The sequence below is a fragment of the Eleutherodactylus coqui genome, chromosome 7 (assembly GCF_035609145.1).
Source record: "Eleutherodactylus coqui strain aEleCoq1 chromosome 7, aEleCoq1.hap1, whole genome shotgun sequence".
Lineage (NCBI taxonomy): Eukaryota > Metazoa > Chordata > Amphibia > Anura > Eleutherodactylidae > Eleutherodactylus > Eleutherodactylus coqui.
Genome location: NC_089843.1, coordinates 186,769,755 through 186,792,455, shown reverse-complemented (window position 1 = coordinate 186,792,455; position 22,701 = coordinate 186,769,755). Strand labels below are relative to the sequence as shown.

Here is a 22,701-nt window from a genome sequence, read left to right as displayed (position 1 = left end):
TTCATCACATATTTACCACAAAAAAAAAGGGGGGGATTTTACAAAGGTTCAGAAAAAATCTGGAAACCTATAAATATTCAAGCGCCAAACATTATTTAACATCAGTATTCATTCATAACATTACTTTTAATCCCTAGAAGACTAAGTCCAAAAGGACCAAACACTTTTTATGGATTTTACCCACGTGGTTGTTTTACGGCCCTAATTTTTTTTCTTCAGTTACCAAAATTATTTTTGCTGTGTTTTTTTTTCCGTGACACATAGAGCTATTTTTTTATATGAATTTTATGTGAATTATTTTTCCGTTTTATTAGGGGTAAAAAGCTTTAAAAAAAAAAAAAAAGATTTTAAATTTATAGATGTTTATTTTTTTAAATTAGTATAGATAGAGTACACGAATGGGTTCCTCATTTTGTTTTGGATAAATTGATATATAAATTGTTTAATCTCGGATTACAGGATGCATATGGCGGCGGTTTAGGCTAGTGTTGGCAGTAGGTCATTTTCTTTTTCATATATATATCTATATTTTAATTTTATTCTGTAAATTTTTTTACTTATTTTAGTAACCAGTTTTTTGTTTTTTTTTAAACTATATCCCTCATGACGTCATATAAGACTTTTTGGGGGTCATTCCCATTGTATATATATTTTTTTATTTTACAGGTTTCCTCTGTAACTGGGGCATCCTTAGGAAGAGCATCCATGCATATGTTAAAGGCAATGTATGAAAAGCAGACATTGTATCGAAACTGGACAGCAGTAAAACAGTAAAATCTACATAGAAAGCTGAACATCTAGAGCTTAAAATGAGTACAAACAGCAGCAAAGGAATGGCCAATAAACACCTTAGCTGCTTTTGAAATTTTTAAAACTAAAGCCAGGCTCACAAGGGCGGAATCCAATTGCGGAATCCTCAGCAAAAGACATGTGAATTCATTGAAGTCAATGGAGGCCGTCCGACCCGCAGCCCATATGCAATAAATATTCAGCAGCCTCAGCCAATCAGAGCAATCTCTTGCTGGAGGCGGGGATTTCAATCCCTGTCACTAGCAATAGCTGCTTTTTAGGCTTAACAAGTGCCTGGCAGCCTGCACGGAGCTCCAGAGAACTGCGTCGGGGACCCAGACAGCTGCCAAAAACATTGAAGATGCTGCGTTTTGATGCTTCTGTGAGCAGCCCCATTGAAATGAATGGGAGCGTTGTACAGCGTTTAGCCTAACACAGTATGAATTTGGCTTGCCCTGGGGTCAGACGGCTAGTTGGGCATCACTGATCTGTAGACACTACAATCAGAAGGATATTATTGTTTGCTGATTTGACATTGGTGATGACACAAGTGCTTACAACCTCAAGTCATGGCCGCAATAGATTCTTATTATCACAGAGAAGTTCAAGTATTTAATTACAGTCAGTGAGAGTGAAAAGACTCCCAAGAGCCTAAAAAAGTTGTTTCCCTTTAAAAGGTGCAGCTGTAACCTAAAATCCCGTATCTATGTACTGTACTGCTTCATTAATAGAGAACAATCAGAGAGATTATATCGGGAGACCTGAATTAAAGGGGTTGTCCCGCGAAAGCAAGTGGGGGTATACACTTCTGTATGGCAATATTAATGCACTTTGTAATATACATCGTGCATTTAATATGAGCCATACAGAAGTTATTCACTTACCTGTTCCGTTGCTAGCGTCCTCGTCTCCATGGTGCCGTCTAATTTCAGCGTCTAATCTCCCGATTAGACGCGCTTGCGCAGTCCGGTCTTCTCCCTTCTGAATGGGGCCGCTCGTGCCGGAGAGCTGCTTCTCGTAGCTCCGCCCCGTCACGTGTGCCGATTCCAGCCAATCAGGAGGCTGGAATCGGCAATGGAACGCACAGAGCCCACGGTGCACCATGGGAGAAGACCTGCGGTCCACCGTGGGTGAAGATCCCGGCGGCCATCTTAGCAAGGTAAGTAAGAAGTCGCCGCAGCGCGGGGATTCGGGTAAGTACTATCCGTTTTTCTTTTTTACCCCTGCATCGGGTTTGTCTCGTGCCGAACGGGGGGCCTATTGAAAAAAAAACAAAAACGTTTCGGCGCGGGACAACCCCTTTAAGATGATAATTGATCCCTGAGACTGTTCTCCTCCTTTTGAGTAAACTACAATTAAACAAAAGAAACTATGTTGCAATTGTTCAGAAAATAGTTTGTAAAACTTTCAGTATGAAGACTTTTGACCTGATTTTATTTTATTTTATTTTTTAAATGTGGGACTTAATGTGACACTATTAACCCCTGATAGGCCTATTTTGGACCTAAGTACACAACAATTTTTGGGGGAATTTTTTTCTCCACTCTTCAAAAGCCATAACTTTCTTATTCTCCGTTGACATAGCCATATGAAGGCTTGTTTTGTTACTTGACAAACTGTAGTTTTTATTGCTACCATTTTAAGGCTACATAAAATGTATTGCATAACTTTTGTAAAAAAATTTTAGCGGGCAGGGAGAAAAACCACATCAAGTACGCCATGTTTTTTTTTCTTACAGCAGTAGGCCTCATGTCCACGGGCGTATTTTTGACCCGGAATCTGGAGTGGGCATCCTCTGAATTTCGCAGCAATAACCCTCCATAGCATGCTGATAAAATGATTCTTCATGCACACTAGCAGAAACCAATTGCGGTTTGTGCTTGCAGATGAAAAGTCGCAGCATGCTCCATTTTAGTGCTGTTCCAGAATGGACAGCTTCCATTGAAGTCAATGGAAGCCGGCCCACCCGTGGGAAAAGCGAGCCGTGCGGACCATCCACAGTACAGATGAAAAGCAAGCCATGCGGACCAACCACAGTACTGATGAAAAAACAGAATGGCAGGTACGAGCAGACGCCGCTGCCGCCAGGGTCGGTTTACATTGCAGGCTCTCACATACGGAATCCGACTCGCCTGTGGACATGAGGCCTTAATCATACAGTATAAATTACATTATATATTTTTTTCAGCTGGTTAGTACAATTACAACAATACTAGAGATGAGCGAGCATGCTCGTCCGAGCATTAGCATACTCTAAAGTACTCGTTACTGGAACGAGCACTAGCGATGTTCGAGAAAATTTCACCCTCTCCTCCCCACATGTTTAGCGGCTTTTTTTTAGCCAATGGACATGCAGGGAAGCCTTTGGCACCTCCTGCTATGACGTGCCAACCCTGTGCATGTCTATAGCAGTGATTGGGTGGCCAGATCAGGTGACCTAAGATCTTAAAAAACTCAGGTCACCTGATGCTCACCTCACACTAGATTAGCTGAGGGACAGAGCTGTTGTGAATGAGAGAGAGAGCGTTAGTGTAGGTTAGAAGGAGCGTTTAGGCAGGGATCCATCTTCAAAGAACCCACCAGTGCTTTTTAGGACTACAACTCTACTTTTGTGCATCATCAATTAGACTGCCTGGGACTAATGGTGCGCACAAAGCATTCACCAGCATCCCGCCTGTATACTGTATACTGTTACTAGTCCTATACAGTATACTGCTACTGCTGTACACAAACTATATAGGAACTAACAAAACTCATTTTTTTATTTGTTTTTGGTTGAAAGAATTTGCATAATAGGCCCAAGTGTATGTCCTGTTGATTCACACTATATAACAAGACTGTACTCATTTTACACTGTCTATTTTTTGCTAAAGTGTATGCAAAATACCCTTAGTGTGTGTCCTGTCCACCCGCACTATATAACAAGACTGTACTCATTTTACACTGTCTATTTTTGGCTTAAAGCATTCGTAAAATACCCTTAGTGTGTGTCTTGTCAATCCGCACTATATAACAAGACTGTACTCAATTTACACTGTCTATGTTTGGCTTAAAGCACATGCAAAATACCTTGCGTAGCATTTTGACGCAGTGCATTATACAACATGATCACCACTAGGGGTAAGGGACGAGGACGTGGGCGTCCGAATGAGGGTGTGGGCAGAGGCCGAGGTCCTGGGCGGGGTGAAACTGTGCCTGCTGCTGAATGAGAAGTAGAACGCCGCGTATCTACGCTCCATAGCTTCAGCTCACAGTTTGCAGGTCCGCATGGTACACCATTATTAAAACCACAACAGTGCGATCAGGTGATGACATGGATAGCGGATAACGCGTCCAGTAATTTATCCACCACGCAGTCCACTCACGCTAGCCAAGGGACTGGACTTGTGAATCCTCACGCTGATCCTCCTTCCTCCCAGCCTGGTCACTCCAGGAAAAGGAGAGAATCAGAACAGGCATACTCACAGGAACTGTTCCCAGGTCCCTTCCCTGAGTCGCAAACAATGGTTCATGAGCCACCTGAGTTTGTCATGACTGATGCTCAAAATTTGGACCTTTACAGTCTCAAGTTGATGACAGTGGGGACTTCCAAGTAGTGTCTCAAGAGGTATTTGTTGATGATGATGATCATGATGACACACAGTTGTGTGTCAGTGAGGTTGTTGTTAGGGCAGTAAGTCTAAGGGAGGAGCAGACAGAGGATTCAGAGGAAGAGCTGGTGGGCGATGAGGTGACTGACCCCACCTGGGTTGGTAAGCCTACTGAAGACAGCGCTTCAGAGGGGGAGGCAAGTGCAGCACCAGAACAGGTTGGAAGAGGCAGTGGGGTGGCCAGAGGGAGAGGCAGGGCCAGAGCAAGTAATCCCTCAACTGCTCCCCACAGCATCTCCTCGTGGCAAGCTCCCACGCAGATGGCTAGGTGTTCAAAGGTCTGGAAGTTTTTTAATGCGAGCGGGGACGACCGACGAACAGTGGTGTGCAACCTGTGCTGCACCAAGATCAGCAGGGGAGCTACCACTACCAGCCTGACCACCACCAGCATGCGCAGGCATATGATGGCTAAGCACCCGACGAGGTGGAACAAAGGCCATTCACTGCCTGCGGGTCACACCACTGCCTCTTCCCCTGTGTCACATGCTGGCACCAAGATGCAATCCCCCTCCCAGGACGCAGGCACGAGTGTCTCCCAGCCTGCACCCACCCCTTCACCTGCATGGTCCTCTACTGCCTCCACCAATGTGTCCCAGTGCAGCGTTCAGCTGCCCATAACACAAACATTAGAGCGCCAGCACAATTATGCAGCCACCCACCTGCATGCACGGTCGCTAAACGTGCATATCTCCAAACTGCTGGGCCTGGAGATGCTGGCATATAGTCTGGTAGAAACTGAGACTTTCACATTAAGCAAGTACGAGCTCTATGTTAAAAAAATATTTCAGGGGTTCACCTGCGCTCTGGGTAAACACATTTTTTCAGGGATACACCTATACTCTTGGTACAGAAATCTTTCAGGGGTTCACCTATACTCTTGGTACACAAATTTTTCAGGGGTTCGCCTATACTCTTGGTAAACAAATAGCCTGCACTCTCACTCAAAAAATGTTTCAGGTTCTCACCTGCAATCTTGGTTAAAAAAAAATTCTTTTTTTTTTAAATGGGTTGTTTTCTTCATTAAAAATGTAGAAGTACTGGCCTCTGAGTCCCCCCTATGCTGGCGTTTGTGGCTAATAAAATGCTGCGAGGGAGGTGGCATAGGATGGCACTTACAATCATACATTAGTTTGTCTGCGATTTGTCAGCTATGAAGCACAATTTTGAACGGGTCACACAGAAACGTATCCTAGCGCAGTTCCATCTTTGGCCACTAATTTCTTTACAGTTCATGCTGTCTTTTCCTGGAACATTGGTTAACAAGCCCCTCGGGGAGAAGCAAGAGCTGGGACAGGCGGCAGCTAGCCTGTCGGTGGACCACCACCTGAATCCCATTAAGCAAGTAGGAGCTGTCGCTCAAAAAAGTCTTTCAGGTTTTTACCTGCACTTTTGGTAAACAAAACTTTCAAGGGTGCACCTATACTCTTGGTAAACAAATCTTTCAAGGGTTCACCTGCACTCTGGGTAAAAAAATATTTTGTTTTAGAATCGGTTGTTGAATTATGGAGATCTGTAGAAGTACTGGCATCTGAGTCCCCTTTATGCCCACGTTTGTAGCTCATGAAATTTTGTGACAGAGGTGGCATGGGATTGGAATTATGATAATACGTTAATTTATCAGCAATTCTAATCAGCATTGTAGGCTATCGCAAGGGTTGCCACCTTTGTCATGAAAAAATACCAGCCATGGAAAAAAAGGGGGTGTCGGGGGCGTGGCTTATCACAGCATTTTTTTCCTACTTTATCTCCTGGATCCCGTCTAGCGTTTGTGCGCATGTGCGGGATTCCGTCCGGCCTGTTCTCGCAAGATGACATTTAGTCATCTAATTGCGAGTGCACACTGCAAACGCTCGCATCGCATACAATCTGCATATATATAAATATATACATGAGATATCCAGGTTACCCCAGCATGGTCCATATCACTATATACAGAAGATATACTTCCACTGTATATAGTGATGCTGATGTAAGGTAGATATGTCCTATATGTAATTTTTTAACGTATACCACCTAAACATACAAGATTACATGCAGTACATGGTGCATACCTCGTACCGCATGTACTGCTCCTCCGCTCTCCTCCTCGGGTCCCGACACTGTTACTGCAATGCCGGCCGGACATCCATCCTAACCTCAACACATCACATTCACAGCTCTACTCCGTCCATCCTGATCCCCAGACATCACACATACAGCTCCGCTACATCCATCCTGATCCCCAGACATCACACACACACACAGCCCTGCTACATCCATCCTGATCCCTAGACATCACACACACAGCTCTGCTACATCCATCCTGATCCCCAGACATCACACACACAGCTCTGCTACATCCATCCTGATCCCCAGACATCACACATACAGCTCTGCTACATCCATCCTGATCCCCAGACATCACACACACAGCTCCACTATATCCATTTTGACCCCCACACACATCACACACACAGCTCCACTACATCCATCCTGACCCTCACACACATCATACACACAGCTCCACTACATCAATCCTGACCCCCACACCCATCACACACATCTCTACTCCATCTTTCCTGACCCCTCACACATCACACACACCTCTACTCTATCCATCCTGACCCTCACACACACAGCTCCGCTACATCCATCCTGACCCTCACACACATCACACACACAGCTCCACTACATCCATCCTGCCCCCCCCCCCCCCACACACACATCACACACACAGCTCTACTACATCTATCCTGATCACGATCTTCTCCCATTGATTTCAATGGGGCCAGCGCTGCAGCCTCTGGCCCTATTGAAGAGAAGGGGGAATATCGCAAAAAGAAAGGAGATGCTGCAATTCACGCAGCATCGCAGGAGTGAAAACATCGCAAATGAGAATGAAACCATTGAAAATCATTGGTTTCATAATCATGCGTTTTCACTCACTCTAGCATTGCGAGAAAATTGCGAGATTTTCTCGCCAGTGTGAAGGAGCCCTTAGAATTTCACAGCAGAGAAAAGTTAATCACAAGGGCTGTCAGCAATGACATAAGAGAAGCGGAGGGGGGCATCTAGTAAGCAAGCAAAATTTTTTTACCTTTTCGTGTTTAAATATTGGAGATGACTAAGATAAATTCCATTTTAACTTACGCCATAACATTAAAATAAAGACAGTGTATAGCTATTGATGATTAAATTTGCCATAGACATGAGTAAAAAGTTTTCCAAACTTAGCCGGATTGTGGCCCCACAAATATCTTAAAGTAGTTTGTTAGAGACCATATTATTATGTTACTGCTCATTCGCTGTCCTCTCTGATCTTACATCTGGCACGGATAGCATGCCGGCCGGAACACTTGCCAAGTAAACTGTACAACACAGAGAGGTCTCATGCACAGGACTTAGTCTCTCAATAGGACCTGTGCACAAGATTTCTCGAGTGCCATACAGTTGGCTCGCCCATCACACTGTCCAGTTTTCTACCTGCATCTATCCACATCTGATGTAAGATCACTCAAGATAGATGGACACTTCTATACTATATTTCCTATGCACCTGCCAATAGTGGTATACCTATCACTAAGACACTGCTCTGGGGTCCACAAAGGTGGTGGGGAGCAGCGCCAAAAGGTCAAATTGGCCAAGCAAAGATGAGCGATTCCGCCAATGGGCTCAGCAACAGCCAATTGGCAGCAGCACATGTGAAAAAGACTTGGGTATACTAATAGATCATAGATTGAACATGAGTCAACAATGTGATGCAGCAGCCAAAAAGGCAAATACAATTCTGGGATTTATTAAGAGAAGCATAGAGTCTAGATCACGTGAGGTACTTATCCTCCTCTACTCTTCCTTAGTCAGACCTCATCTGAAGTCCTGTGTCCAGTTTTGGGCACCAATCCCCCCCCCCCCCCCAAAAAAAAAGACATAGACAAACTCAGAGAAGAGTTACCAAGATGGTGAGCAATCTGCAAATCATGTCCTATGAAGAACGGTTAAAAGACCTGGGAATGTTTAGCTTGCAAAAAAGAAGGCTGAGAGGAGACGTCTAGCTGTCTGCAAATATCTGAAGGGCTGTCATAGTGCAGGGGGATCAGCCCTATTCTTATTTACACAAGAAAAGACCAGAAGCAATGGGATGAAACTGAAAGGGAGGAGACACAAATTAGATATTTAAAAAAACGTTCTGACAGTGAGGGTGATCAATGAGTGGTGCAGGTTACCACGGGAGGTGGTGAGTTCTCCTTCAATGGAAGTCTTCAAACAAAGGCTGGACAGACATCTGTCTGGGATGATTTAGTAAATCCTGCATTAAGCAGGGGGTTGGACCTGATGATCCTGGAGCTTTCTTCCAACTCTACCATTCTATGATTCAATCTGGACACAGACTGTGCAACAAGATCAACACAGGATAATTAAAGCGAATGCATTCAAAGATGGAAATATTCCTGTTACTTCTTGGTGTAGACTAGGTAAACCACTGGACTAGCTTTTTGCTTTGTTTTCTTGCTTTTTTTTAGATGTGTCTAAGGAAGGAGCCCACAGTGCCAGGTCTCCAACTAATAACAGACTATGGTGCGACTCAGTTCTGAAAATATTCACCAGCAAGGGAGCCAAAATGATACTCGGGAGCTTAATATTATATTGTCAAAGGAGGAACAGCTGCTAAATTATAGCTATTTCGGTCTTTCACTGCATCATGCCCACATACAGATGCCAAGAGATTTTGGATAAGAGTGATCTTTCTTCAAAGGAAACAAACGGAGAAATATATTGTGTCACTGTTCCAAAGCGCCCAAGTGTTGTGCTGTCCCGCAGGTGGGGATCAAGCGTGGCAATAATAATGACCTCTTGTGGGTGGTGGGACTATAGCTGCATTGCGTCATTTGTGCTTAGTTAAGCAAAATTGTGCAGATAAAGTAAAAATATTTAAGAAGAAAGCATCTAAAAAATCTGTCCATCTGCACACAGCTGCCTCTGCAACACAACATGGTATTTGGAACACTGAGTGGTTGCTCAAGCCTTCAACCACTACCCAACAAGGCAAACGCAATTCTCTATCATCGCTACCCTCCCCCCTTCCCCTACTTCTCCATTAACACACCTTAAATAACTGGACTACTTTAAATCCTATAGGAAAGTTTGTTTTAGAACTGGCCTTTTCCAATATGTGAACTACAATCCTACAGCTCTACTGGCCATATATGTGTATGACATGTGTGAGGCGGAATGTTTTGCAGTAATGTCGCTCCCATACTTGGGCTTACCTGGCCCCAAAGTTTTCTAGGTGTGTAGTCTTAAAGGATATTACGCACAACAAAGGACCTGGTCCCTTCCAAACACCATGCTTTTCACCCTTAGGATGCGTTCACACGAGTGTGTTTTTGTGCGTACTTAGGTGCGTACATACGTCCGCACCTAGGCACGAGCAAAAACACGCTTGAACACAGCTGCGTGCTTGTTGTCAATGGAGTCGCGGCTGCTGCTGGGTTTCATAAGTCCTTCCCTGAAAAGCCTTTTAATATAGAGTGAAAAAAATCTATTCTTTCCTGCCGGGGCTTAGCTGCGACTTCTGCCGCTGTCACCGACTCTGTAGTACTGAGCTATCAGCAGCCGGGGATTTTAAATCCCTGGCTGCTGATAGCTCAGCAGCGCTACAGAGCCGGGGACAGAGGCAGAAGTCGCCGCTGAGCCTCGGCAGCTGTCAATGGCTTTTCAGGGAAGGGCTTCATAAGCCCTTCCCTGAAAAGCCTTTAAAAATAGTGTGAAAAATAATAATAATAATACTCACCTGCCGGGGCCTAGCAGCGGCTCCTGCAGCTGTCCCCACCTCTGCAGCTCTCAGCTATCAACAGCCGGGGATTTAAAATCTCCGCCTGCTGATAGCTCTAATTGTAATTGGCTGAGCGCTTCAGCCAATCACAATCAGAGCTACCAGCAGGCGGGGATTTTAAATCCCCAGCTGCTGATAACTCAAAACAGCATATACTCAATGATTGTATATGCCAGGGAAATGCTATCCATGGTAAATCACAAAGAAAATCTCTTTGAGGGGAAAATGCAGAATAACATGAAAAATACCTTGTTTTTGCAGTACTATACGGTGTTAGGTAGATGATGTTTCTATAGAAACAGTTCTAGGAACATTTCCCATTTTCTAAAACTGTTTCGCTTAGATAATAAGCGCTCTGAAAATTGCATGGAAATAATAATTACAGAACAAAAATCCCTTCATTGTCTCATTACGGACGCACTAGAAAAAGCTCAGGAGCATTTACATAATTTTTGTACAATGGCCAAAATTTATTGAAACATGTTTCCTACGCCTGTCTTAATAGAAAGTGCACTGCAGTAAGATGCGTTCAAACAAGAGCAATTCGAAAAGTAAGCTGCTGCCCTACAAGAATATTAGTCATAAATCATCAATATCATCATGTCAACCTGTGTGTTCATAAATGACTATTGTACCTTGCTGGTATTGCCTACAGGACAGGTGCAATCAATCTCACTTATTTGCATCCCTGCAAGTATATTAGGGCTCCTTCACACTGAATGGGTTCATTCACATTTGCAATGTTTTCCTACATAGCAGCATGTTTTTTTCTTTTGGCGATATCCTCATTGTTTTTAATGAGAGAACATTACGATCCCCTGCTGACAGCTGCAGCAGGGGATTCCTCCAGTAATCTTCTCACATTGATTTCAATGTGGCTGGCACTGCTGCCGCCGGTCCCATTGAAAACAATGGCAAAACATAGTGATCTCCTGCTGCAACTGCGACCACCGCGGTGGGGATAAAGGAAACCCCCGCAGGGATGTAAGGTTGTTTTCACATGAAAGCACCTCGCAGCCAGGAGTTTACACATGTTTTCAATGGGGCCGGCGTCAGCAGCGCCGGCTGCATTGAAATCAATGGGAGAAGATCACTATCTCCTGCCATGGCAGTGACAGCTGCAGCAGGGGATTCCTTCAGCCCTGCAGGGATGTGCGGCTGTTTCTCTGTGAAAACGCCTCGCACCCAGAGCTTCAGAAGGATTGCGAGGACGATATTGGGACGTGAAACACAGCCTGATATCGCCCTCGCAGTGTGCAGGAGCCCTTACTGATACTCTACCTGCCAAACCTGCAGATAGAAGTCTTCTCTTCATAGTTGTAATTGACACACCAATGTGCTCTAAACTACGTAAGGCAATGTAATTGATTGCCTGCGAGTTACCGCGTATCACACGGGTGTTCATTGTCTGCTTATAACGCAGTAATCATACGCCCGTGTAAGCCCGGCCTAATGAGTTCTAGATGTGTTCTTTTTTTTCCACGCAATTTCGCAGAGTATTGCGCATTTGCACACTTTCTATGGGGACCTTTGGTGCAGAAAATGCACAAAATTAGAGCAGATGCTATTTTCTTGTGCATGCAAAATGATGAAAATGTGAATGAACCCATTGAAATCAATTGGTTATATTCTATGCATATTGCACGCGCAAATATGCGTGCAAATACACCTGTGTGAAGGAGCCCTAAAAGCAGTTTTTCCTTATTCTCACCTGTATTTAGGGCTTCTCCACTAAATGTGGATGTTTGAGAGATAATTATGTAACAGCAATTTTCCTTTTAAAATTACTCCAACTGAGAAATTGTTCTGTTTTGCATGAACTAACAGAAAAATGTAATATGTAATGATGGGAGGACCACTCATAAAGTGCAGAATATATAAGTTGCTTTCTTCTTGGTCTTCTGCGTTAGATCCAAGTCTGCGTGCTGATTACAGGGCAGCTGCTGTAACTGAGGTAGGAGAATGTATAGAGGGGGTTTCTCAAGTATCAAAGAAGACTCCTTACTGGTTTCTATGCAGCAGCTGAGCCAAGCAACAACTGCTGGAACAAGGTCAATTTTTACGGCTACTTATATTAGTGCTTAAAATAATTACAGTCAGCCTTGTTAACATCACTTGCTTTTTAAGAAAAGGGTCAGAAATAGGGCATTTAACAATCTTATTTTCTAACTACCGTATTTTTCGCTCCATAAGGGTTCTTTCACTCTGGCTTAGGTATTGTTACATTTGCACACCGTCGCCGTAAAAAAGAGTGAACAGGCACACAAAGCTAACGTTTGTGAGTCCGTTTAGATGGCCCGGTGCATATTCGCCGAGCCTGCAATGCCGTTGGTCGGGGAGAGACAATTTAGCTCTGCTAAGCTGTCTCCCCCTTTCCTACCCCTCGCTGGCTCTTGGCAAGAGGAGGAGACAGGGTGGGAGCTAGTATGCTAAGCAACTAGCTCTGTCCCGCCCCCTCCCATTGCAAACAGCCGGCAAGGGGTGGAGAGGAGGAGAGAAGGAGGAGGGAGTTTAGCAGTCACGCTGCTAAACTTCCTCCCACCTCCCTTCTCTGGCAAATCCCATAGGAGTCTATGTAGCCGCTGATGTATTCCGGCCAGAAAGCAAGTTCCAGGACTATCTTTCCTGGCCGGAGTAAAACCGCCCAGTGCTATATTGATTGGCCGAGTGCTTTTACACTGCGGGAATACGCCCGTCTGATCTGATGGTGGCATATATCGACCAGCTGTGAAAACGGCACCCAATATACGCTCATTTGAATAAAGCCCTAGACGCACTTTTCTTCCCCCAAAAGTGGGGGGAAAGTCAGTGCGTCTTATAGAGCAAACGTGCCGTTTGTTCGTACGGTCGCGAGTTAAATGCGCCATTGTGCGAACAATCAGGCGAAGAAACTCGCAATCAATTAGGAGAGCACTTCTCTCTCCTTTGCACTGCTGCCTGTACGTACCGCTGATTAGTGTTGAGCGCCAGCGGGAACTGCTGCTGCTCCCCCACCTCTATCAATCAGCTTCTTCCTTCCTCCTGCCATACACAAGCGCCGCTTTGACACAGAACTCTGGTGTTTCTGACTTCTGCTGCTCGTTTTACTCCGTTGCCTGGGACTATCCCCTGCACTGTCCCTGGATGCCTCCAGCCTACCACTAAGGCTGGAGCTGCTGCCAGATCTTCCTCGTTTGTTATTTTCTTTGTGTTGCTAACCTCTTTGAAAAGCCAGGTTACTGGTTATTAGCACTAGTGCCTGAGCATAGGAAGGGACTTTAGGTAGGACACCGGTACCCTTACAGATTGGGGGTTTAGCAACCATAGTAATCTAGGGGCAATTTTGAGCTAGCCAGGTTAGAAATTACGTGGCATCACGACAGATCGTTGTCAGAATTCTAAAAAAGCCCTAGATTGATCTCTGGCAGTACTTGTGATAGCTTAGAAACAAACAGTAGCGTTTGTGCAGCACAATTGTAACCAATTTAGATGATGTTCATCTGGTTACATAGCGTCACGAAATCGTAATTCACTATTGAGTGTGCAGACGCTAGCCAATCTATTGATCTGATGCATTCCGTACAATTAATCCCAATGGTCATCAAAGAAACTAGGGGATTATAGTACTTATAAACCGAGAATTGCGGATTTTGGCTGCATCACTTGGTTCCATGCGTGTTGTAACATTGCTCCTGATGATTCGCGAGAGCGAAGAAACGCGTTGAGCAGAGCACGGCATTTGAGCACTGCATTTATATAGAACAGAACCAAAAAAGGAGATTATATGTCTTTCTTTTGTTCAAAATTTTAATATTTTCTCAAAGGACCATACCTCTTGATATTACATCTCTGTATATCCATAAACCAGCGTGAAAAAGACGCACAAACATCATTTAGTGTCTTCTCCACAAAAGCTGGTGAGAAATTACCCAGAGATCCAACAAAGAATCTGCAAATACTTCATAGCAGATGATCTCTAAAGACGCCTCATGAGATATACAGGAAGCAATATAACATATCCCTGTATATCCACACAACCAGCATAAAAACAGACGTATAATCTTCATCGAGTGCGCCTTTTTTACACAAGCTGGTGTGAAATCATCTAGAGATCTAATAAAGAATGCATACAGTCCATAGCAGATTGTCTTGTAGATGCCTTACGAGATATACAGAGATTAATAAAATGCATCACCTGTATATGTAATAAAAAGTTCTTTTATGAAAGCCTTCCCTTCCGTTTAGGATTTTAGGATATAATATTTAATTAAAAGTTAAGTTTTATAAAAATAGAAATAAAACTAGGATTACAGTCTGTGATAGTAGTCAAAGTATATACTGGTCCTCTGCAGCGGTTATTTCACTGTCCCTGGGCAAGTTCAAAATATTTTTTCCCTATTTTCCACCCTTTAAAACGGGGATGCCTCCTCTCATCTAGTGCGTCTTATAGAGCGAAAAATATGGTACATTCTCTGAAATACTGCTGCATGTATACACACTAGTCACCGTTTAAAAAAGTAAACTGATGTAGATGATTTCACATCTAGATCAGAACCTCCAGTTGGACATTTTATCGTAGATCCAGCTGAAAATACCGGAAGAAAAAGCGCCGCGTGGAGCCCTTTTTTTCCATCCAAAAGATAGGCGGAAAGCAGGCAGACCCCCGTTCGTCCGCGGAATTCCCCTTTACTGCTTCCAGAACAGAGCAGGGAAGCGGAATCCCCAGCACAGGTGTGAAACCACCCTTAGGCTACATTCACATGGGCAAGCGTGATATTGTGCTGAGAACACCCCGCATCACTTCTTTGAAATTGTGATCCACATCGCACTTGCAAGCACATCCCACAGCCAGCGAGTGCCATGTAATGTCTTTAAAGATCCCACTGAAAACAATGGGCGAGGCGTTGCGAGGGAACACCAAAAGATAGGCCGTGTAGTGATTATCTTAAAGGGGTTGTCCCGTGGCAGCAAGTGGGTCTATACACTTCTGTATGGCCATATTAATGCACTTTGTAATGTACATTGTGCATTAATTATGAGCCATACAGAAGTTTTAAAATTTTTATACTTACCTGCTCCGTTGCTAGCGTCCTCGTTCCCATGGAGCCGACTAATTTTCGGCCTCCGATGGCCAAATTAGCCGCGCTTGCGCAGTCCGGGTCTTCTGCAGTCTTCTATGGGGCCGCTCGTGCAGAATGCCGGCTCCGTGTAGCTCCGCCCCGTCACGTGCCGATTCCAGCCAATCAGGAGGCTGGAATCGGCAATGGACCGCACAGAAGCCCTGCGGTCCACGGAGACAGAGGATCCCGGCGGCCATCTTCAGCAGGTGAGTATGAAGACGCCGGACCGCCGGGATTCAGGTAAGCGCTGTGCGGGTTGTTTTTTTAACCCCTGCATCGGGGTTGTCTCGCGCCGAACGGGGGGGGGGGGGGTTAAAAAAAAAAAAAAAACCCGTTTCGGCGCGGGACAACCCCTTTAAGCTCAAAGCATCGCTACGAGGGGGTTAAAAGAATCACTCATGTGAATAACTCAATTCAAAAGAATGGAGTTCATATTCGCACATGTGCAGTGCAGCGCATGTAGCGCCGGGACTGGGCTGTGACGTGATTTCCTTCAGAAGAATTGCGGGACAGACGACTTCCATTTACCTGCAATGGAAACCGTCTATGTTATTTTCCGCACAGATTAGAACATGCTGAGATTCTGCCCTGTGAGTGGAAAAAAAGCTGCTGATTTCCACTTGTGGGCAGGGGAGAATCTTTTATCATAGCATATCCATGGACGGACATTGCTGCAGAATTCGCGGCAGGCATCTGGTCGCGAATTCCGCAGAGATAATCCATCCATGGGCATTCGGCCTAGTTAATGAATTTTTGTAAGTACTGAACCTGATTCAACATGTTTTGAAAACTCTACACACATATTGACATTATTTGACATTGTTGCCAGCCTGTTGGGATTTCCCTGCTTTTTTTTTGCAGCAAGAATTTTGCAATTTGCAACATTATTTTTGCCATCAAAAGTAGCAGAAAACTAACATACTAAATCCTATTAGGACTTGAATAGGTCCATCAAAGTTCAACAATGTTTAACCCCTTCCTGCTCCAGGGCGTAGGTTTACGTCCTGGCAGCAGGGTACTTCCTGCAACAGGGCGTAAACTTACGTTCTGGGGATAGCGCAAGACCACTTATGATCTCGCGCTATCCCTCAGCGGGAGCCGGCTGTCAGTCATAGCCGGCCTCCTGTTGCAACAGCGGGGGAGCATCGGAGATGCGCCCCCCGCTGCTAACCCCTACCTTGTCACGATCTATGTAGATCGTGGCATGGGAAGGGTTCACAGAGGGAGCGCACTCCCTCTGTGTAGTTGCCGGGCTCTCGCGATATAATCGCAGAGAGCCCAGCCTGTTGCCATGTCAACAGGACGCCATACGCTGGCGTCCTGTAATGCCATAGCCTGTGATCGCTGTATAAGCGATAAGGCATGGCAGGGCAGTGCAGTGTTGTAATTCCTGCAGGGGGACACAAATTGTGTAAAAAAAAGATTTAAAAAAAATGAATAAAAATAGAAAAATGTAAAAAAAAACCTTTTTCTTATGCTTTTTCTCGTATTAGCATAAAAAAAGGTTAAAAAAAATTAAACCCCCACATATTTGGTATTGTCACGTCCGTAACGACGCATACAATAAGTTGCACATGCTTTTGACTGTGCACGGAAAAAAAGCATTAAAAAAACGCTGAAAAACTGCCTCCCTAAAAACGCAATAAAAGTGATCAAAAAAGCCGTATGTACCCCAAAATGGTACCAATAAAAACTACAGCTCGTCTCGCAAAAAATAAGCCCTCATAGAGCTCCATCCATAAAAAAAATTTAAAAAGTTACAGGACTTTGAATGCAGTGATTTAGAAAAAAAAAGGGTTTTTATTGCAGAAAATGGAAAAATCTAAAAAAAAAATATAAGAATTTTGATATCGTTGTAACCGTACCGACCCGCAGAAAAAATTGTGTCATTTATGCTGCATGATTAATGCTGTAAAAAAATTTAAAAAATAATCTATGGCAGAATTGATGCGTTTTCTCTCCCTGCTATCATAAAAAAAATAATAAAAGTTTTACAATATAGTCAATGTACCCAAAAGTGGCACCGATAAAAACTACAGTTCGCCACACAACAAAACAAGCCCTTATACGGCCATATCGACGGGAAAAAAAAAGAGTTATGACTTTTGAAAAATGGAGAAGAAAATCCTCCAAAAATCGTTGCGTCCTTAAACCCAAAATAGGCCATGTCATTAAGGGGTTAAAAACAGATTCTTGGCAGCTTTCATATTCGGCTTTGAAATATTCTAGAAAGTTTCAGGTAAATCTATTCTCTGGGACGGTGAATCAAGTGAAACTGTTCATCACTACTAGAAGCTAAACATTATATCCATGAGTCCCAACCTTTAAAGGGGTTGTCCCGCGCCGAAACGGGTTTTTTTTTTTTTAAACCCCCCCCCCGTTCGGCGCGAGACAACCCCGATGCAGGGGTTAAAAAAACCACCCGCACAGCGCTTACCTGAATCCCGGCGGTCCGGCGTCTTCATACTCACCTGCTGAAGATGGCCGCCGGGATCCTCTGTCTTCATGGACCGCAGGGCTTCTGTGCGGTCCATTGCCGATTCCAGCCTCCTGATTGGCTGGAATCGGCACGTGACGGGGCGGAGCTACACGGAGCTACACGGAGCCCCATTCAGAAAAGAAGAAGACCCGGACTGCGCAAGCGCGGCTAATTTGGCCATCGGAGGGCGAAAATTAGTCGGCACCATGGAGACGAGGACGCCAGCAACGGAGCAGGTAAGTATAAAACTTTTTATAACTTCTGTATGGCTCATAATTAATGCACAATGTACATTACAAAGTGCATTAATATGGCCATACAGAAGTGTATAGACCCACTTGCTGCCTCGGGACAACCCCTTTAAGCACTCATATGCTGCCAGAATCAAAACGCCACAGGCGGAAAATATCCACTTTCTTCTACCGATGTAACTTACTAAATACTGATAATTATGTTTGTTCATTTCTGGCTATTTAACCGGGCAATCAATACAATGAGCAATAATTGATTTATGAACAACCTACAAACTATTAATCTTTTCGTTGGTAGTGTAGTTCAATAAATAAATTTGATAGTAATAAAAATAAGTAGTTAATAGTTTACACTGTTAATGGAAAGTAGATATTTTTTGCTTGTGGCATTTTGGTAATGTCTGTACATATCTCACCAATACCTTACGGTTCATTTTGATCTTTGGTTTTGTTTCATATGCCACCAGAAGAACTTATCCATGAGATAAAGACCTTCATGAAATTATACTCTGATCATGAATTTGTGTATTAATCACCAAGGCTTCTGAAACCCTGTAGCTGGGGACGGATCCAGCCACAGCTAGGGAAGTGTAGTATTACATTCTGGTCATTTAAATGAATGGACGACCTTGTACTGTATGGATAGTCACTGCACTGTCCCTTATTAGAGGAGGGGTTGCAAGTAAGGGACTTCCTTGTATCACATCCATACGCCTGAATAGGACATAGAGTGGATATAAAAAGTCTTCACACCCCTGTTAAAATGCCAGTTTTTGTTAGGTTAAAAAATCCTACAAAGATGAATCATTTCAGATTTATTTCCACCTTCAGTCTGACCCATTATCTGTACAATTCCATTGAAAAACAAACTGAAATCTTTTAGGGTGAAAAATTAATAAAACTAAAATAATGTGGTTCCATAAGTGTGAACATCCTCTTATATTTGGGGATGTAGTTGTGTTTGGAATTAGCCAATCACATTCAAACTCATGATAAATAGTAGTCAGTAGTCCACTGCCATTATTTACAGGGATCCTGATTTACTGCCCGAGTAGGATTTTTCTGAGTTGCATTTTTAAGCAAAAGCCGTAAAGATCTTACAGCACATCAAAGGGATCTGATTGTTGGAAGGTATCAGTCAGGAGAAGAGAACCAGAACATCTCGAAGTTATTATATATACCATGGAACACAGTGAAGACGATCATGAAGAAGTGGATTAATTTGCCACAACAGTGACATTACCAAGAACTGGACATTCCTCAAAAATAGTTGAAAAGACCAGGAAGGAGAAAATTGGCCCAAGAGGCTGATAGCAACATTAAAGGAGCTGCAGGAACTTCTGGCAAGTACTGATTGGGTAGTGCATGTGACAACCATCTTCCGTATTCTTCATAGAATACGTCTGGGCTGTGGGGTAGGGGTGCAAGATGGAAGCCTTTTCTAACAAAGAAAAGCATCCAAGCTTGGCTATGTTTTGCCATAGCCTACAACATGCCTGCCAGAACTCCGTAGAAGAACGTGTTATGTCTGATGAGACCGAGGGGGAACTTTTTGGCCATAATTCTAAAAGGTATATTCGGTGCAAAACCAACACTGCACATCAACAAGAGACCACCAGCCCGCAGTGAAGATGGTGGATTCAGCATTATGCGTTGGGGCTGTTTTTCTTCTGCTGGAACTGAGGCTTTAGTCAAGGACAGAATTATGAACAGTCCAAATATCAGTCCATTTTGGCAGAAAACCTTCAGGCATCTGCTATGACGATGAAGAGGAATTTCATCTTTCTGCGTAACAAAGACCCAAAGCAGACCTTCAAATCACCAAAAGAATGACTTCAATATCAAGGTTTTGGAAAGGCCCAGCAGAGCCAAGACCTGAATCCCATTGAAGATCTGTGGGTTGACCTGGAGAGGGCGCTACTCACAAAATGCCCTCGCAATCTGACAGATTTGGAGCACTTTTGCTAGGAAGAGTAGGCAAAGACTGCCAAATCAAGATGTGCCATGCTGATAGACACCTACCCAAAAAGACTAAATGCTGTCATAAAGTTAAAGAGTACATCAACAAAGTGTTAGTTTTAGGGTGTGCATATTTATGCAACTTCATTATTTTATTTTTTTATTTTGCCACCCTAAGAGATTTCATTTTGTTTTCTAATGACATTGTACAGGTAACGGGTCACATTGAAGGTGGAAATAAATCTTTGTAGGATTTCCTAACCTGACAAAAACACAGCATTTTAAACAGGGGTGTGTAGACCTTTTATATCCACTGTATGTAAATAAGTTGTCACAGTGAGACAAATAGTGCAACATAAAGCATGGAATAATAATGCTCGTTTCTCCTTGTTTTTTACAGTGGCAATCGATCTTCGAAAACCTTTAAGCCAAAAAAGAGTATCCCTGAGGGCTCCCATCAGTACGAGTTGCTAAAACATGCAGAAGCCACTCTGGGTAGTGGAAACCTGCGTATGGCTGTCATGCTGCCAGAGGGAGAAGATCTCAATGAGTGGGTAGCTGTGAACAGTAAGTGCTTAGAAATTGTACTAAATGGTAGATTTGGCAAAAGAAGTTACCCACCTAAATCTGTTTTAGAAACATCTAATTAATAGTACAGGTTGAGATGCCATGCTGCGACTGCTGCTCTTCTCAATCTGTGTTGGCACAGTGCGGGTCTAGCCACGTGTATGACCTGAATAGCTGAGGCATGTCTGAAAACCTAGTTGTTAAAGGGGTTGCGTTAAATATGCCCTGCCCCTCTATACCCCAGAACGGAGAGTTGCTCAGCAACAGCAGCTTAGGCTATAGGGGTATAGCCACATGCTGCAGATTTGGGAGTTTTGTAGAAATCCATGGACGTGCTGCAGAAACAACCCCAATCAGATGAATGAAATTGATTTTCAGTTGCAGAAATTTCTGCACCAAATCTTCTACATGTGAATATAACTTTATAGTGATCAGAGCTGAGTTATAATATTGGCCTCTAAATTTAGAAGTTTTTTCCCCCCTAGTTTTATATAAATAAAACGTAATCGCTGCATAAATAAAAAGTTTTTCAACTTTCAAAGATAGGCCGGCTGCACACGGGCAGGTCGGATTCCGCATGTAGAATCCTGCAGTGCAATCCTACCCTGTGCCCAGCCAGCATCCGAGCGTACTTGCCTTTTTTTAAACTTCTCTTTCCTGCGGATGGTCCGCAAATCGGACGGCTTCCATTAATATCTATGGAAGCCGTCAGCGCGAAAATAGAACATGCTGCGACTTTTCCTCTGCGAGCAGAACATAACAATTGATTTTCTCTGGTGTAAAGGAAAAAGCGAAAGCATGTTATGGGCAGTATTTGCTGCTGAATATGGAAGTAGATGCCCGCTCCTGATTCCGCAATACAAATCCACCCGTGTGCAGGGGGCCATACTTTGTTTCATTTCATCAAATTTCAATACATAGTTTACTGTCAGTGAATCAGGACATTCTTGTTTACTCTTGTTTTCTATCACACTTATTATGAATGATGAAAAGTTCCTCTCACACAGTTATAATGAAGATGATCATTCAACCTCCCTGACTGTATACTTATGGCCTTTAGCTGATAATAGAGGGTGATGATAATTAGCATCCTCCCAGCAGGCAGAGATGGTAATGGTCATGCATTGCTGTGCTGATGCATCATGGGATTACTAGCAAAACATAGAGGAAGAGAAAGCAGGGGTAATTCTAGAAATCAAGAATATATATAGTCTGCACTTCATTGAAGCGAGTAAAATACCGATAGCCCCCTACTTGCGAACAGGTTCCGTTCCAGGAGCCTGTTCGCAAGTATGTATGTTCATATGTCCGAACAAATGGTTGTATGGAGGGGATTCCGCTCCATATAGCGTCGGGTGCCCGCTGTTTCTTACAGCGGACACCCGGCGGCAGCAGTTCCGACAAGCTGCGCCACTCTCCGGAACTGTTAGCACTTGATAGGCACTCTGCATAGGCAGCCCTAGGGCCCTTTAGAAGGCTTCTGGCTGCCTAGCAACCGCACAGCTTAATAGAAGCCTGTCCGGTCTCTGCATAGCAGTTCGTATCTTGTGGAGTTCGTAACTCGAACGTTCACAGGTAGGGGACTATCTGTACATAGGAAATGTCCAAAGTGTCGCAGACAATAAGGGGATGGGTGCAGGGATGGAAATGTGTTTTTAGAGTGGCCCTTTAACCCCTTGAGTGGCAGGTTTCCTACCACCCTGTCGTGCCCACCAGGGCAGGTTTTTTAAAATGGTCTAATCATTGAATTTCAACTAGTTTTGCAGTTGCGTCTCAAGAGCCATAACTTTTTCATTTTTCCATTGACATGGCCATATAAGGGCTTGCTTTTTGCGGGACAAGTTGTGATTTTTTAAACAGGGGGGAGGAAAAAAAGAAATGGGGAAAAAAGAAAAAAGGGGCCATGTCATTAAGGGGTTAAATAATGTATTAACTTCCTTCTCTGGGTCATTACGACGCACATGGATACCACATGTGTGATTGTATTTTTGATTTTTTACAAAGTAAAGGGAGACAAGTGTTTTTTTAATTTTTTTAATAATTTTTTTACTTTTTTTTTTTTTAATTTTTTTAAAAATTTTTATTTTTTTTTGTC

The 22,701-nt window shown here is 43.7% G+C and overlaps 1 protein-coding gene across 1 annotated transcript in view; it reads left to right on the top strand.

Moving 5' to 3' along the window:
• The window catches only part of LOC136573017 (MOB kinase activator 1B), an 83,947-nt gene that overhangs the window by 7,465 nt on the left and 53,781 nt on the right, over window positions 1-22,701 (top strand). Inside the window, exon 2 of the mRNA XM_066574111.1 lies at window positions 20,440-20,606. Coding sequence (XP_066430208.1) covers window positions 20,440-20,606 — 167 coding nt within the window. The remainder of the gene's footprint in view (window positions 1-20,439; window positions 20,607-22,701) is intronic.